The sequence below is a fragment of the Phacochoerus africanus genome, chromosome 6 (genome assembly GCF_016906955.1).
Source record: "Phacochoerus africanus isolate WHEZ1 chromosome 6, ROS_Pafr_v1, whole genome shotgun sequence".
Taxonomy (NCBI): domain Eukaryota; kingdom Metazoa; phylum Chordata; class Mammalia; order Artiodactyla; family Suidae; genus Phacochoerus; species Phacochoerus africanus.
In genome coordinates, this window is record NC_062549.1 from 77,320,160 (window position 1) to 77,336,216 (window position 16,057).

The 16,057-nt window shown below is 42.8% G+C and overlaps 1 protein-coding gene across 1 annotated transcript; it reads right to left on the reverse strand.

Annotated features, from left to right (window-relative positions):
* Positions 1 to 1,850: 1,850 nt before the first annotated feature.
* MRPL15 (mitochondrial ribosomal protein L15) lies at positions 1,851 to 16,012 on the reverse strand. The gene is made up of 6 exons (XM_047783917.1): positions 15,735 to 16,012; positions 7,860 to 8,409; positions 6,934 to 7,088; positions 5,805 to 5,970; positions 3,011 to 3,134; positions 1,851 to 2,349 (listed from the first exon to the last, which is right to left on the reverse strand). The coding sequence occupies exons 2-6, from the start codon at positions 7,965 to 7,967 to the stop codon at positions 2,012 to 2,014; spliced, it is 891 nt and encodes a 296-aa protein (XP_047639873.1). The 5' UTR covers positions 7,968 to 8,409; positions 15,735 to 16,012; the 3' UTR covers positions 1,851 to 2,011.
* Positions 16,013 to 16,057: the final 45 nt, after the last annotated feature.

The window sequence follows — 16,057 nt, forward strand, 5'->3', positions numbered from 1 at the left end:
CTCCATATGCCGCGGGAGCGGCCCTAGAAATGGCAAAAAGACAAAAAAAAAAAAACCAACCTCATTCAAGTCACTGTGACTTGGGGCCAAAACTAATATTAACACCCCAGCTCTGTCACTTGGTGTCTGAAAAATAAAAGTGTGTTTTTAAATTGTTGCCTATCCTCTGAAATTCATAGGCGACTATCATTGAAGATGATGGCCCTGGGAGTGATACTTTTTTTTACTTTCAAAACTTTCGATTTTCTTTTTTTTTTGTCTTTTTCCTGTTTCTTTGGGCTGCTCCCGTGTTATATGGAGGTTCCCAGGCTAGGGGTCTAATCGGAGCTGTAGCCACTAGCCTACGCCAGAGCCACAGCAACGCGGGATCCGAGCCACGTCTGCAACCTACCCACAGCTCACAACAACGCCGGATCGTTAACCCACTGAGCAAGGGCAAGGACCAAGCCCACAACCTCATGGTTCCTAGTCAGGTTCATTAACCACTGCGCCACGACGGGAACTCCAAAACTTTCGATTTTAATGACTATTAATAATGACAAAGTATTGCAGTGTACCATATCTTATTTTGGTAAACACCTTGGTAAATAGGACATTAAAAAAAATGGATGATATCCAATGATGCAGAATGACAGGGTATGTCCTGAATGAAAATATTAATACTTAGTATAAAATTTTAATTAGAACTTGGAATTGCTTGTTCATCCTAAATACAGAATGGATTCTAGATTTTTTTTTTTTAAATTACGTATTGGTTGGGATTAGGCTCGATGCATTCAGCAAAAACAAACAAGCAGTATCAGAAAAACCCAAAAAGCTGAGGCTTAAACAGTAACGCTGAGATAAGGAATCTGAGGTATTCAGCCCAGGACTGGTGCGGCAGCTCCAATGCCTACAGGGTCTCAGACTTCAAGCTCCAGGCTTGACTGTCCCTCAGTGGGCCCTGGTAGTGATTCTTTTCAAGTTCTAGGTACTAAGAAATGGTTTAATAACAAGCTAAACTAAATAATCCTGGTTAAAAACCAAGTATCTCTTGGTCCATAAATTACATAATAAACTGGACCTTAGCTCAGCAATATTTGAAGTACAAAACAATGTTTAGCGTTTAAAATTTTAATAAACAAGGAGGAATCATTTTATTTCTACTACAGAAGAATTATCATCAATTATCTGACATTTAATTTCATCAAGATAAATTAAGCTTTTGTATGGCTCACATACAATAGACTTCTGCAAAACCAAGGACCTTACTGACTGCTGAACCTTTTCTGTTAAATGAGTTTAATTTTCACATGACCAACTGCTTTTATGGCTTATGTAATAATTGAACATTTTTTCAAAATCATTTAAAATGACTGAAAGACAAATGTTTCCAAAGTCTAAGAAGTAAGAGAAATTCTATCAGTTAGAATTAGAACATTGCCCCCTTCAAGAAAAAACGTTAATGGCTTGATCATTTTTGCCTATTCCATCACAACTGAGAAACTGAATTCACGTGGGATTCTTCCTTCAACTCTGCTAGCAAATTCTGAACTACTGAGAAGCTACCGACCAGTCCTGGTCTTACATTCACGTCCCACATCACCATCATCCCGAGGTGAAGGCCTGACGTCTGGACACTGGGTGGCAGAGCTTCCTCGTGGCTGCTGATTACAAGGCTCCCCAGCTGGACCCTGCGGCCTGCCCCGCAATCCCACCTGCCCACGCTCCCTGAGCTGCATCAGGTATGACAAGATCCGGATGGGAAGATGGGAAACTCAGCCAGAAACATTCTAAGAGTTCCAACCTTCCTTGGGCAGAGTACCAGGAAGCTTGTACCTTTGAGACAGAAGGCACACAGATCCAGTTCCTCGAGTACCGTACATTTATTTTAATTTAGGTTAAAAAAAGAGAGAGACAGGATTATACCAAACACACCAACCTCTGCAGAATTACAGTTAAGCACATGCCACGGGAAAGACGTGTGTTCCGGCCACTCCCCAGTGCTCTGACAATCTCTCTTGGAAGGAGCTCACGAGCTGTAGTACTTGAGGAGATTCTCATCTGTAGGTTTTAGAATTTTCTTATCTGCCATATTCACCACCCATCCGGGAGCAAGACCAAAGAAAATCTGCCTTGGATCCTTTCGAGTACGGAGCATTTTGAAGAGTTCGTCTTTAGTGATATCAGGCAAAACATAACCGTACTTCCTGGCGAGCTCAAGCCTTGCTTCAGGAAATCGGGCAGGATCCGCCAGGTACCCGCGGTTCTTTGCATCAGTGTAGTACGGTACCAGCGCCTCGGGGGGGAGCATGCGCTTCGGGATGGGTTGTCCCCGGAGAAAGAACGGAACAGGTTTGCACAGAATTTCTAAAAAAAATTTTAAATTAAAAAAGAGAGATGCATGCTGTATAGCACTGGGAACTATATCTAGTCACTTATGATGGAGCATGATAATGTAAGAAAAAAAGAATGTTTGTATGTATGTGTGACTGGGTCACCTTGCTGTGCAGAGAAAACTGACAGAACACTGTAAACCAGCTATAATGGAAAAAAATAAAAATCTTTTAAAAAAAGAGAGAGATGCAAATATTGGCTATATACATAACAGTTTTCTTTTAATAATGATGTTCTTTTAATTATTAATTTTTAATATTTCTGAGAAGAACTTAATTCTAAAAATTTTTTTTTTATTAAATAGTCTTAAGTAAGCAAACAGAAACACTTGATTTTCAAACATCTGCTCTTAAAAGTCAAAGTTACTCCTGGGTTATCAACAACTGGTGAATTTCTAAGCATGAAGAATGTTATATTTAAACCCCATATTTGGTGGGCTTTTTTTTTAACCCAACACCTTTTTATGACATACTGGCTAACATGACTTCATGTTAGAAGACAGCCCCACCAGCCACACTGCTAACAAAATCCCACAGCAGAAAACCAAGGTGTCTGAACAGCAAGTCCAAGAGCTGTGAGAGCATTTAAACCCTCGTGTGGCTGTCAGCTCGGGACCCAGAGAGGACAAGCTTACCCAAGCTTCTCGGGTCGTAGAAGGCCGTTGTGACAACACCCCCATTCTTCTCGATTGCAGCGATGGCCAGCTCTGAAGCCATCTGTACTTCAATATTGACTTTCGCCTTAAAGGTGTCGGCACCCTGTCACCCATCAAAACAAGGTCTGTGAGCACCTGGCTTGGAGGGCAGGCTTCTTTTCTCCTCCAGGGCGCCCCCAATGTAACAGCTGTTCCTCCCTTAAATACCTCTGCTTCCAGGTCCTATCAAACACCAAATTCTTCCACACTGAGGCCAACGTGTTTTACCAATATTCACTCCCTGAGCAGGGGTGATTAATAGATTTTATGTATTCGGCAGACACCAACACAAGCACCCATTCCCACCACTTTATTAGACTGTTTAATCCTCAAACAACCCTCAACTGACAGAATCAATGCTACACCATCACAGACACTGAAGAACAGAGAGGTGAAGCAACTTGCCCGAGATCGCAAAGCCAAGGAGTCTGGTGCAGCACCTGCGTTCCTAACCGTAACATTATGCGTGTGCTATAGATACAAACTCACCTTCCTGATCCATAAGAAGGCGAGAGGCCAAGGGACAGACGGTGAAAGAAGGGGACAAGCGGGCAAGGACTAGCACAAGACGAAACAGCTGAACTTGGGCAGCTCAGTCCCTCCAGGGAAAGAGGCAGAGAGGGTAACAATAAAAACCTACTGAACTTTTTAAAGTCCTGGCTTTGATCACTTTAGTTAGAACATACAATATTTTACTTTAATTTCAAGAGATTCTGACAAAAATAGAAAGGCAGTGGCACAACCGGTTTTTTGGTAGTGATAAAAAATTTTTTTTGCTATTTTAGTGTGGCTGAAACAAGCTGGCTCCCAATTTCAAAATATTCCACCAATTCTAAGACACATTTTCTCACATTTTCCCATCTATGATACCGGCAGGCATTTTATAATCAATGCCTTGAACTCAATAAACTAAGGTCTTGTCATATTATTTTATTTATTATTTATTTATTTATTTTGCTTTTTAGGGCCACACCTGGGGCATATGGAGGTTCCCAGGCTAGGAGTCTAATTAGAGCTGTAGCTGCCAGCCTACGCCACAGCCACATCAGATCCAAGCCACACCTTCGACCTACACCACAGCTTGCAGCAACGGGAACTCCCTTGTATTATTCTAGATTGCCACTGTCCGTTTTCGCAGGCTCTTTAACCAATTCCCTATCATCGGGCACTGGAGTTAGTTTCTATATTCTCAGCATCAGGAGTATTTTTAGGAATGTCTTATTCTGTTGTTTTGAGAACATATTTTCCAAAATTGGTAATTTTATGCTGAGAGATAAAACAGTTTTATTATCCACTACTTACTACAAACCTGAAATCCAGAAAAGGTCAACCAATTTACAGAGCTATAAATGATGTGTAATACTTATTCAACCACCGCCCCAGTGTGGATTTCAGAATGAGTTTTGCTAGTTTAATAGACACTTGCCTGAAAGCTGATGGGTGTGCAGTTTAATATCTGGTGAGGTCATGGGTTTTTCCATATGTTAACCTATGCCTTAGACACTGAAGCAGAATACTGGAGCTTAATTGTGTACTTGGTATTCTCTCTTCAAATAATTTTTTTTTTTTTTGGCTGACCCAAGGCATATGGAGTTCCCTGGAAATGAACCAGATCCAAGCTGCAGATACTCCAGGCCACAGCCGCAGCAATGCCAGATCCTTTAACCCACTGTGCTGGGCAGGCAATCAAACCTGCGTCCTGGCACTGCAGAGACACTGCTGATCCCATTGTGCCACAGCAGGAATTCCCAAATCATTTTATTTGGAAAGGTTTTATCCATAAGTTTACTCTTCTGAAGGAATCTGCTCTTTTCCTGTAAACATAGGCTTCCCTCTAGTGGGCACGAAGTTACACACACTTCCTTATATTACGCTACCAACTCCTTAACAATGTACAAGTTCACTTGCTTATAAAACTCCTGGCCATTTTCTATGAATAGAAAACTCTTCAGTACAATTAGAACTGGATTTGAGGGAGTTCCCATGGTGGCTTAGCAGGTTAAGAACCTGACTACTAGTATCCATGAGGATGTGGGTTTGATCCCGCCTCGCTCAATAGGTTAAAAGATCCAGTGTTGCCATGAGCTGTGGTGTAGGTTACAGACATTCTGGTGTTGCTGTGGCTATGGTATAGGCCGGGAGCTACAGCTCCAATGTGACCCCTAGCCTGGACAGCTCCATATGCTGCAAATGCAGCCCTTCAAAAAAATAAATAAATAAAATAAAAAGAACGTTCCTTTCTTCCATAAATATTAAGTGATCATCATGGCCAATAGTTCTAATACTGAAAATACAGCACCTGCTCTCAAAGAACGGATATTGCTGTGAGGAAAGCAATGAAAAGTAAATGCATTACTCATTCATAAGTAGCAGGTGTTCATATGTTCAAAGAAAAGCCCCCTGGGCATAGTAAGGCTGCTGCTTATGGCTGCTTTATAAAGGATGTCAGAAAGATCTTCCTATTGGGATGACATCTGAATGGCGGTCAAAGGGAGGGAGAGAGCAAGCAGAACAGACACAGAGAAGAGCATTCCAGGACCAGGGAATGGCCCGCCACTGTCCCACCGGAGAGAGCCAGCAGCTTTCTAAAACCACAACAGAGCAGAGCAAAAGCGCCACCACATAATGGTTATCACAACTCAAAAGGGATCAAAATAAAGGCAGCAGCATGTAGACTGAATGGAAATCAGAAATAGGCTTCTATGTAATTCCAAAAACTTGAATCCAGACTTACCTCCTCTACCAGCTGGACACCATAATCCCTCTTAGATGGCTGGATGGTCACACCCCTGCCATTGACAAGCTGGGTTAAGTCAATAGGTTGTGTAGGATCAACTCGACCCAAGTCAATAAGATACTGCAGTCTATTGAGACTCAAAGGCTGATACTGGTGTCGGAAGCTGCAGAACAAGAAAGGTGAAAACGCAGTCAGACTTATCTTCCTGTGAGATCCAAGGCTTTGTCCTATGTTTTCTGCCCTCAATTTAGATGGTTTAATGAAACTCCTGAGTATACTATAAACATGTAATACTCCTTGAATTTTGGCAACAAAACAAAACCATTAAGTACTTACTTTGTTTCCTTAAAAATTACTGGCCTAAGCATTTACTTCACTCACACAATTAAACAAATACTGAAAAATTTAACACACTATCTGAATTATTCACTAAAGGAATTCAGGGAGTTCCCGTCAGCTCAAGGGTAATAAACCTAACTAGTATCCATGAGGACACAGATTTGATCCCTAGGCTTGATCAGTGTGTCAAGGATCCAGCGTTGCCATAAGCTGTGGTGTAGGTCAAAGACAAGGCTCGGGGAGTTCCCGTCGTGGCTCAGTGGTTGACGAATCCGACTAGGAACCATGGGGTTTCGGGTTCGATCCCTGTCCTTGCTCAGTGGGTTGAGGATCCGGCATTGCCATGAGCTGTGGTGTAGGTCACAAATGCGGCTCGGATCCCGAGTTGCTGTGGCTCTGGCTGGCAGCTACGGCTCCAATTTGACCCCTAGCCTGGGAACATCCACATGCCATGGGAGCGGCCCTAGAAAGGACAAAAAAAAAAAAAGAACTCAAAGTAATGGTAGTTATCATGTATTGGGTGATGATAGTGGACCAGATTTTTACATATATTGTTGTGCTAAACAACCTCAAGAGCAGGCTCTATAAGTATCTCCATTTGGCAGGTCTGAGTGCAAAGTCTGGCTTTTTTTTCCCTACTAAATCAGGCTAAGTTTCATTACCAAAAGTGGGTCACAGCAACAGGAGCAAGTTTGCTTCAAGTGGATTTAAATTTCTACCAAGCTATTTTTAGGTGATTCTCAGTAAGAATTAGAGATTTTCAGGTTGAGAAGCAAAGCAAAGTTACCTATGTCCTTCATTAAAGCCATATTTTGGGATTCGAAGGTAGAATGGAGTCTGGCCTCCCTCAAAGCCCAATCGGGGCCGGGTTCCTCTCTGCCGTTCTCCCTTGTGGCCTCTGCCACATTTTCTGCCTCTTCTCCGACCTCTTGGTCGTCTTTCCTACAAGGAAAGAAGAATGTTCTATGATCCACACGCGCATCTGTTTAAATCATATTTCACCTTTGTGCTGTATCTTTTGGTTATGCCCTTCATTCATCCACCAGCTAGCAATAGCCAAATTTACAAGGTTCCAGACACCATCCTAGCTGCCCTGAAATCCAAATACTCAACACTAACAGCTTTGCCTCTGAAGATGTAGCTGATTCTTGCAACCAAGTTGTGTTTCAAAGGCAAAGTTCCAAGAATGAGATGAGAAAAAGGATTCTATGACAGGCGGGAATTGAAGAAAATTCTAGAATTAAACATCCACGACTAGCAAAATTTATGTAATATTCAAGTGCATTTATTTTTAAATTAATTGTAAATATGCCACTGTTACCCATATATAGTATTTTATTTAACTTAATTTCCTGTCACTTCACGAAATCAAGGAGTTCTTAAAGTGACAGTACGTCCACTAACAGCTCAGTGATTTACAGAAGAAACATCGAACATAGTATCTTTCCTATAAAGATAAAGACACAATGGAAAAAACTTCATTAAAACCCGTCTTAACGAGACAGTCGTTTTTAACTCCTGCGATTTCGCTCCTCGATAGTAAAATAATTATGCTCTTAAACCCGAACCTTGCAGAGAACTGAAACCACGTGGTCAGGAGTTTTCCCACGTCACTCAAGGAGACCTGGGGCCCGGCAGCCCCTCCCTCCCCCCAGAGCCTATGGACTCACAACCCTCAGGACCCCGCAACCGCGCCGACGTCCGCGGCCTTACCGGTTTCCTGGAGCCCGGATTCGGCTTCAGGTTGGCCAGACTCACTCTGGGCAGGGCTCGCAGCAGGTCCAGGGCCCGGGGCCCACCGCCCTGCACCGGGCCGCCCATAACCCGCGCCGGAAAAGCCGCAAGGGCGCCGATCTACGTGATCTGGGACGCTGCTTTACGGCTGCGGCACCGCCCCTGTCGTGCTGTCAGTCCGCTGCGCCGCTTGCCGCGGGGCACACCGGGAGCCGGCTCCGCGAGGGAGGCAGCACGTGCCTCCCCATGTCCACCTCGTAGCGGCGTGATCTGGCTTTGTTTTCAGTTGGTTGGGGCTGGGCTATTTCGAGAGGTCGTGCCCCGACCCCGGCTCTGAATGTGCAGCGTTTCTCTTGCGCTGCACCAGGCAGGCACTGAAAACGCTGTGTGTAGGAGTCCCTGGCCTGTGCTGTCACAACGTCTGGTCCTTAGAAGCAGGGCTGTCTCTGACCTCCAGGTGGAGTGCAGAATAAGATCACCTGGACGCTGAAGCACTAGCTTGCGCTGGGCCAGTTGTATACACTATGGCCTGAAAAAAAGTTGTGCAATGTAAAGGTTGGGAGTTAAGTTTTATTTGGGGCAAAATGACTATAAAGTCTGGGAAACAGCGTTTCAGGGACCTCTGAGGAACTGCTTTGAAGAGGTAGGGGGAAGGTCAGTGTATATGATTTTAGTGAAGGGGGTACGTGCAATCAAGCACACGTTTTGGCAGACGTTTGCTGCTAGTCATCAGGAACAAATACCATGGTTAATGACTTTACGGCTTTTCTAGACAGGAGATGTAAAAATTTGGGTTCATAAAATCCCCTGAAAATAGCTATCTGAAAGTTGTTCTGCCAGTTTTTCCCAGAGCACATTTCTGATCTCCATGCTTTCAGTATGTGTTGAAGGTCAGCAGCTGCAGTGGCTACTAACAATCCTAGGAGAGACAGATGGCCAGTGCCAATTTTTAGTTGGCACCAGTGAGACAAGAATACCTGAGGTCTAGGTATTGCAATGGCTGGCTAGTAGCAACTGTGAAGAAGACTCAAAACCCTGCATCCAGTCTGAGTGCCTCTGTTATGCCTTGACTGAGTCACTGAGGTACTAACTCAAAAGCTGTTAATAATGAAGAAGCCAGGCTGAGTGCTTGGTATGTCAGTCACGTGCTGATTCAGCCTCATTTTGTTCAACTAAACAACTCCTCGTGGGGTAGATGTTTTATCACCTTTGACAGACTTGGCAGGGTTGGTAGTTGGACTAAGATCTCAGCAAGCCGCAGAGACAGGATTTGTACTTTGGCTCCTATTATATAAGTAATATTTTTTTATAACATGAAGCTGAATATCTGCAGCACAAAATACGTAACATTTTCACTGAATAAAATATGAGCTTCCCTATTTTTGTCTTAAGTGAGTGTAATATAGACCATGCTTCTTTCTTTTTCTTCTATTGTTTTTTTTTGTTTGTTTCACTGTCTGGGGTGTTGTTCCTACTGGTTCCTGTTAGTGTAAGTAAGAAATAACTTTGTGGAGCACAGCTACTTCCTTTTTTTTTTTTTTTTTTTAAGGCTGCATCTATGGCATATGGAAGTTCCCAGGCTAGGGGTCAAATTGGAGTTATAGCTGCCAGCCTATACCACAGCCACAGCAACACCAGATCCAAGCTGAGTCTGCAACCTGCACTACAGCTCACAGCAACACCAGACCCTTAACCCACTGAGTGAGGCCAGGGATCGAACCTGCGTCCTCATGGATATTAGTTGGATTCATTGCCACAACAGGAACTCCACTACATCTATTTTTAAACCTTTAAGAAGTCATTTTAAATCAAGTATAAAAAAACTGCCAAAAAAGAAGAGTTTGCATTCTCTCCTTTATTTAAGCAATATTTATGAGCAAGATACTGAACTTGTTACTGAAAAACGTACAAAGATAAAGTCAAACAAGATCTTGCTCCCAGATTGTTTGAAATGAGGTAGAGGAGACTTTCCAAAATTGAGTATTTTTTAAAAGTTAAAAAAAAAAGTAAGCCTCTTATAGCTCTAATAACACAAATCAAGAAAAATACAGATATGTGAGTTCTATAAAACGATATGAAGATAAAGTCCAGACTCTATTTAAAAGTGTAGAAAAAATATGGTGGAAAAAAATAGAAGCTAGTTCCTGCCTTTAAGTGTTTTCAATTCAATATATTTCATCATCTTTTTGTTAAAAATTTCATACTTCTGGGAAGAAAATTGCAAAACATGTTGCAAAATACTGCCTACAGAAAGACACACCATATTTCCCCTTAATCAGAAAATCATTGTACTAAGTAATGAGCTCCTGGGTGAGTGTTAACGCCAATAATTTTTTTATCATTGAAAAATTTTATTGGGTAAAAGAGATACAGGAAATATAAAACAGCGTGCTGACTTCCAGGAAGTAGATTTTCTTTGTTGGCTAGGTTGTATAATGTTATTGGTGGGCATAGGTTAATAGTGGGAATAATAATAGTTCGCAGTTAATTGTAGGCTACCTGTTTGTTTATCCAGTAATGCAGCATGTTGCCCTAGCTTATAAAGCAGTCAAAATAATTTGGTGAGTCTCATCTCTGTTGTAAGAATGTAAATCCAGGGTGTGTGGTGAGTAAGTCATCGACCTTTAAGCCTATAGAAGTTTTACATCATTGTTATTAATGCAGGATAATTTTATTTTTTAGGGCCACGCTTGTAGCATATGGAAGTTCCCAGGCTAGGGGTCGAATCCAAGCTGCATCTTCGACCTACTCCACCAGCTTGTAGCAACACTGGATACTTAGCCCACTAAGGCTGGTATTGGATACTATTCAGGTTCGGGTTCTTAATCAAACCACAACGGGAACTCCAGGATAATATTTATTAAGCATCCGCATGCTTGAAGTGTTGTGCTAGCCCCTGTTTAAATCACACTAAGAAAACCCTGTAATAAGAAGACATCTCAGCAACTACTTATTATGCATCCTGACTCCAGCCCTGGTCAGTAGCGACTCCTCATTATAAAGGAATGAGGTGAACCCTATAAAGGTGGTGTAACTTCAAGTCCTTTGGGCAGGGCCTCTTTCTCCTACACTCCCAAATCAACTTCCCCACCTGTCTCGGTGCCTTGACAGTCTCTCAATACAGATTGATTTCTGGTGCCTCTCTTTCCCTATTGCCCACATCAACGAGACCTGTCTCTCTGATCCACAAACACCATGCTGGTTCAATCCATCTTCATCTTGCCTAGAACAGTGCTACAGTCCACTGACTGATCTGTTTTCATTTCCACTGTTGCCCCCTTCCAGTCCATCCTCCAAAAGTAGGCAGAGTCTCATTACCCTTCAGTGACTCCACATCGCACTGAGAATAACATACGAACTTCTTGCCGTGGCCTGTAAGAATTAGAACTGATTCCTTCCTGTCTCTCTGTCCTCAAAATGCTGGGATACTGCTGTGAATGAAATAGGCAGGTCTTCCCATGGGGTTTCCTGGGGTCTTTTTTTGGGGGGAGGAGGGGGGAATACAATAAACAAGTACAAATAAATAAGGCCATTTCTGAGAGTAAGGAGCCCCATGAAGACAAACAAGGGATTGTGTTAGTGATTGGTATTTGTGGGGGCTTTTAGAGAGTGCCTCAGGATTGTCTCTGAAGGGACATTTGAGCTGAATGATACAAAGGAATTTTTAGCATTTTCTAAGTGAAAGTTTATTTCATGATTATACTGTAATCCCACCAAGGATCAAGAATTGAAGTAGCACAAACTGTGATCTCTAATCACAGCAAAATTGAATTAGAAAATAGTAACAAAGATATCTGAAAAACTCCATATATGTGGAATCTAAACATATTTCCAAATAATCTAGGAGATGAAGAAGAAATTACACAATAGATTTTAAAATATTTTGGGAGTTCCTGTTGTGGCTCAGTGGAAACAAATCTGATTAGCATCCATGAGGACACAGTTTCAATCCCTAGCCTCACTGAGTGGGTTAAGGCGCCAGCATTGCCATGAGCTGTGGTGTAGGTTGCAGACACGGTTCATCCTGCATTGCTGTGGCTGTGGCGTAGGCCAGCAGTTACAGCTCTGATTCGACCCCTAGCCTGGGAATCTCCATATGCTGCAGGTGAGGCCCTAAAAAGACTATATATATCTTTTGAACATATATATCTTTTGAAGGTATATATTTTGAAGGTATATATTTTGAACAGAGTGAAAATGAAAGCATGACATCAAAATTTGTAAGATGTAGCTAAGCAGTTCTTAGAGGGAAATTTGCAACATTAAACTCTCATATTGGAAAAGAGAGTCCTCAAATCAATGGTTAAAGCTCAATAAGCTAGAAGAAGAGCAAAATAGGCATTCCCTAGCAGTTAAGGATCTGCGTTGTTACTGCTATGACTCTGGTCACTGCTGCGGCTCAGGCTTGACCCCCTGACCTGGGAAGTTCTGCATTCTGGGGATATGGCCAAAAAAAGAAGAGCAAAATAAATTCAAATAAGCAAGAAAAAGAAATGGAAGCAATCAAAATAATTTTTAAAAGAAAATAACCAAAAAAAGAAAACCAATTAAACCAGAATAGTTTGTTTGAAATAAATAAAACTGATAAACTCGAGTAAGACCATAAGGATAAAAAGAAAAAAGACACAAACTGCTGTGTCAAAAGAGAGAGGAGACATCACTACAGGTCCTTTGAACATTAAAAGTGATATGGAATCTAGTGGACACCTTTATGCCAATAAACTCAACTTAGAGAAATACAAAAATTTTTTGAAAGACATAAACTACCCAAGCTGACTCAAAAATAATAAAGATAGGACTTTCAGAATGATGTGGTAAGGATCCTGGAAGAACATTTCTCCAATGAAACAATCTTTTCTTTTCTTTTTGACTGCACCCAGGTCACATGGAAGCGTGGGCATATGGAAGTTCCCGGGCCAGGGATCAAATCTGAGCCACAGCTGAAACCCATGCCATGGCTGCAGCAACACTGGTCCTCCTTAACCTACTGTGCCAGGCCAGGGATCAACCCCAAGCCTCAGCAGCAACTGCAGACACTGTGCCAGGTCTTCAACCCACTGCGCCACAGTGGGAACTCTAAAACAACTGTTTAAATGGTGAAAAATGGTACCAACTTTGGAACCAGGAATTTGGTGCTGCTCAAACAAGCATCTAAAATTGTAGAAATGGCTTTAGAACTGGCTAATTGATCGAGGCTGTGAGTTTTGAGGTACATGTTAGAAAAGGAAACAAAATTGAAGACTTTGAAATTTCTCAGCCTATCTATATTGCAAAAAAATGAAACAGATTTCTAGAGAGACCATCAAAGATGTGACTAGATGATTACTCAGTAGAGAGGCACAACAATATGTGTGAGCCGAAAGATGGAAGAATCAGAGAAGTGAAATATAGATTGATGGAGTTTATGCAATCTGAAAAGCAAAGGGAAAACAAGAAAGAAGAACAATGAGCAGGGCCTTAGAAAACTGTGGGACACCATTAGAAATACCAGCATTTGTGTAATGGAAGTAAGAAGGACAGGAGAAAGAGGAGCAGAAAAATATTGACTCTGTAGTGATTGAAAACTTTCCAAATACTATAAGAGACTTTTCATATCCAAGAAGCTCAAAAAGTTCAGGGTGTTTGAAAGGACGTTTATACTTAGACACATGGTCAAATATTGAAAACTAAAGGTATGTATCCAAGGAATTGAGAGCAGGGACTCAGATATTTGTATGCCAATGTTCACTGCAGCATCATTCACAAAAACCAAAAGGTGAAAACAACCCAAGTGTCCATTAATGGATGACTGGATAAATAAAATTGAGTGTATACCTGCAAATTTATATATTATTCAATCATAGAAGGGAACGAAGATCTGATGCATGCCACAACATGGATGACCCCTGAAAATATTATGCTAAAGAAAATAAGTGAGACACAAAAGGACAAATACTGTATGAACCCTCTTATCTAAAATACCTAGAATAACCAAATTCATGAAAACGGTAGATTAGACATTACTAGAGGCTAAGGAGAGGGTAGAATGGAGAGTTCTTGCTTAATAAATAAGGAGTTTCTGTTTGGGGTGAAGAAAAAGTTTTGGAAATAGTGGTAAAGATTGCACAACATTTTAAAAACAATTAATGCTACTGAATTGTATACTTTTAAAATGGCTAGGAGTTCCTGCTGTAGCACATAGGTTAAAAACCTGACTGCAGTGCCTGGGGCCATTGCAGAGGTGCAGGTTTGATCCCAGGCCTGGTGCAGTGGGTTAAAAGATCTGGTGTCACTGGCTGCAGCTGCATGCATGTCACACCTGTGGCTCAGGTTCAACCCCAGGCCTGGGAACTTGCCTGGTGTGGCTATTAATACAAAAAACAACCCAGTATGAATAAGACCCCTACCTTCAGTATTCTGGTTATCATGTGAATTAAACTTTTTTTTTTCCTTTTTAGGGCCACAGGTGCAGCATATGGAGGTTCCCAGGCTAGGGGTCGACTCGTAACTGTAGCTGCTGACCTACTCCACAGCCACAGCAACACCGGATCCTTAACCCACCAAGCGAGGCCAGAGATCGAACCTGCGTCCTCATGGATACTACTCAGATTCATTTCCGCTGAGCCACAACGTGAACTCCTAAACTGGGTTTTTAAAGATCTTTGTTCACTAGCTTCCTTCCCTATCTTACACTAAACTCCCTAAGGATTATTTAGAAAAAAAAAAAAGTCAACAGAGTAAATTTAAAGATTGAATTGGCTTTATTCAACTTTTATGAATCAGGAAGCTGCCCATCCAGCTCTGAGGAGCAGTGCCAATGGAAGACCTGTAAAGGCAGAAGGAGAGTGGGACAAGCAAAGAGCAAATTACCTCATTTTTTTAAGGAATGGAAGAGGTCTTATCAGGTTGATCTCCTCAATAGTGCTGATGGGGAAATTCCAGACTGACTTTAAATTTGCATTCCTAGCAGAGATTGAAACTGGGATAAGGTTAGGTGGTAAGCTTTGGTTAGATTACGATGTGGCCTTAGCACAAGTGACTCCATTTGGGGCCTGTTATCTCTCTTCTAACGGATTGTATATATCCTCTAAGGTTTTCCATTCTAACTAAAACTGTCCCTTTGCCTTCTGGTTCTACAAGAATGAAGTCATTAGGCACCAAGGAATTCAGGGTGGAGATCAGGAATGAGACCCTCTGGGCTCTGGGAAAACAGGCAGCATGGCCTTCAGATAGATACTTTTCAGGTAAAAATGTTTATGAACCCAAACTCTTTTTTTTGGGGGGGGGGGGTTCTTTTGTCTTTTTAGGGCGGAACCTGCGGTTTGTAGTTTCCCAGGCTAGGAGTCCAGTCAGAGCAGTAGGCACCAGCCTACATCTCAGCCACAGCAAATCGGGATCCCAGTTTCATCTGCGACCTACACCACAGCTCACCAGCAATGCAGGATCCTTAACCCACTGAGCGAGGCCAGGGACCCAACCCACGTCCTCGTGGAGGCTAGTCGGGTTTGCTAACCACTGAGCCACAAGGGAACTCCGTGAACCCAAACTCTTGCATCTTCTGATGTTTAGAGAAACACTAGAACCATTAAATAAGATTATCTTCTCCCCCTGACTGGCAGCAAACTTGTACCAAGATGTGTGCTTGATGGCATGTAAACCTGGGCCAAAATCATAGGTATAATGACACCCCCCCCACCACAACTTTTCAGGGCGGTCCCCGAGGGCCGGCTGAGGGGCCATCTCCCAGGCTATCAGCCACAGCCACTCCCCAGATAAAGCGGCGCTCAGACTGCAGGTTTTCCAGCGGAAGCTGCCACCTCGGAAGGGCAGGGCATTTGGCCTTTGTGTTTCCGTCTTTCCTCTCCCAGGTCCTACCATGTGTTGATCAGCAAGGAGCGGCCGCTGTAGAAAAGGGGTCGTGCTGTCTGGAAGCTAAATCTGTACAATATCCGTCCATCAGTAAATTGCGGAAGCTCGGTGACAGCTGAGTGTTTCCTGCCTCAGCTGAAGTTTAAAGACGGAGGCGAATAACCATCCATCGCACCCTGGTGTGGCCCCCAGTGGAAAGATGCCGAAGCTCCCCAAGCCCAGTCCTTCTGGGCCCTTCCGGGAGTCACCTGGGCGGGAGAGGCCTGGCCAGACCGCGCGGCCCGGCCTGAGGGCGCGTTCTGGGCGGCGCACGGAGCATGCGCGCCCGC

Coding starts and splice junctions, on each gene's coding strand:
- MRPL15 (XM_047783917.1), bottom strand. CDS start 7,967: ATGGGCGGCCCGGTGCAGGGCGGTGGGCCCCGGGCCCTGGACCTGCTG. Junction 5,971..6,933: donor GGCTTTAATGAAGGACATAG/GTAACTTTGCTT, acceptor CTTGTTCTGCAG/CTTCCGACACCAGTATCAGC. Junction 2,350..3,010: donor CTACGACCCGAGAAGCTTGG/GTAAGCTTGTCC, acceptor AATTTTTTTTAG/AAATTCTGTGCAAACCTGTT.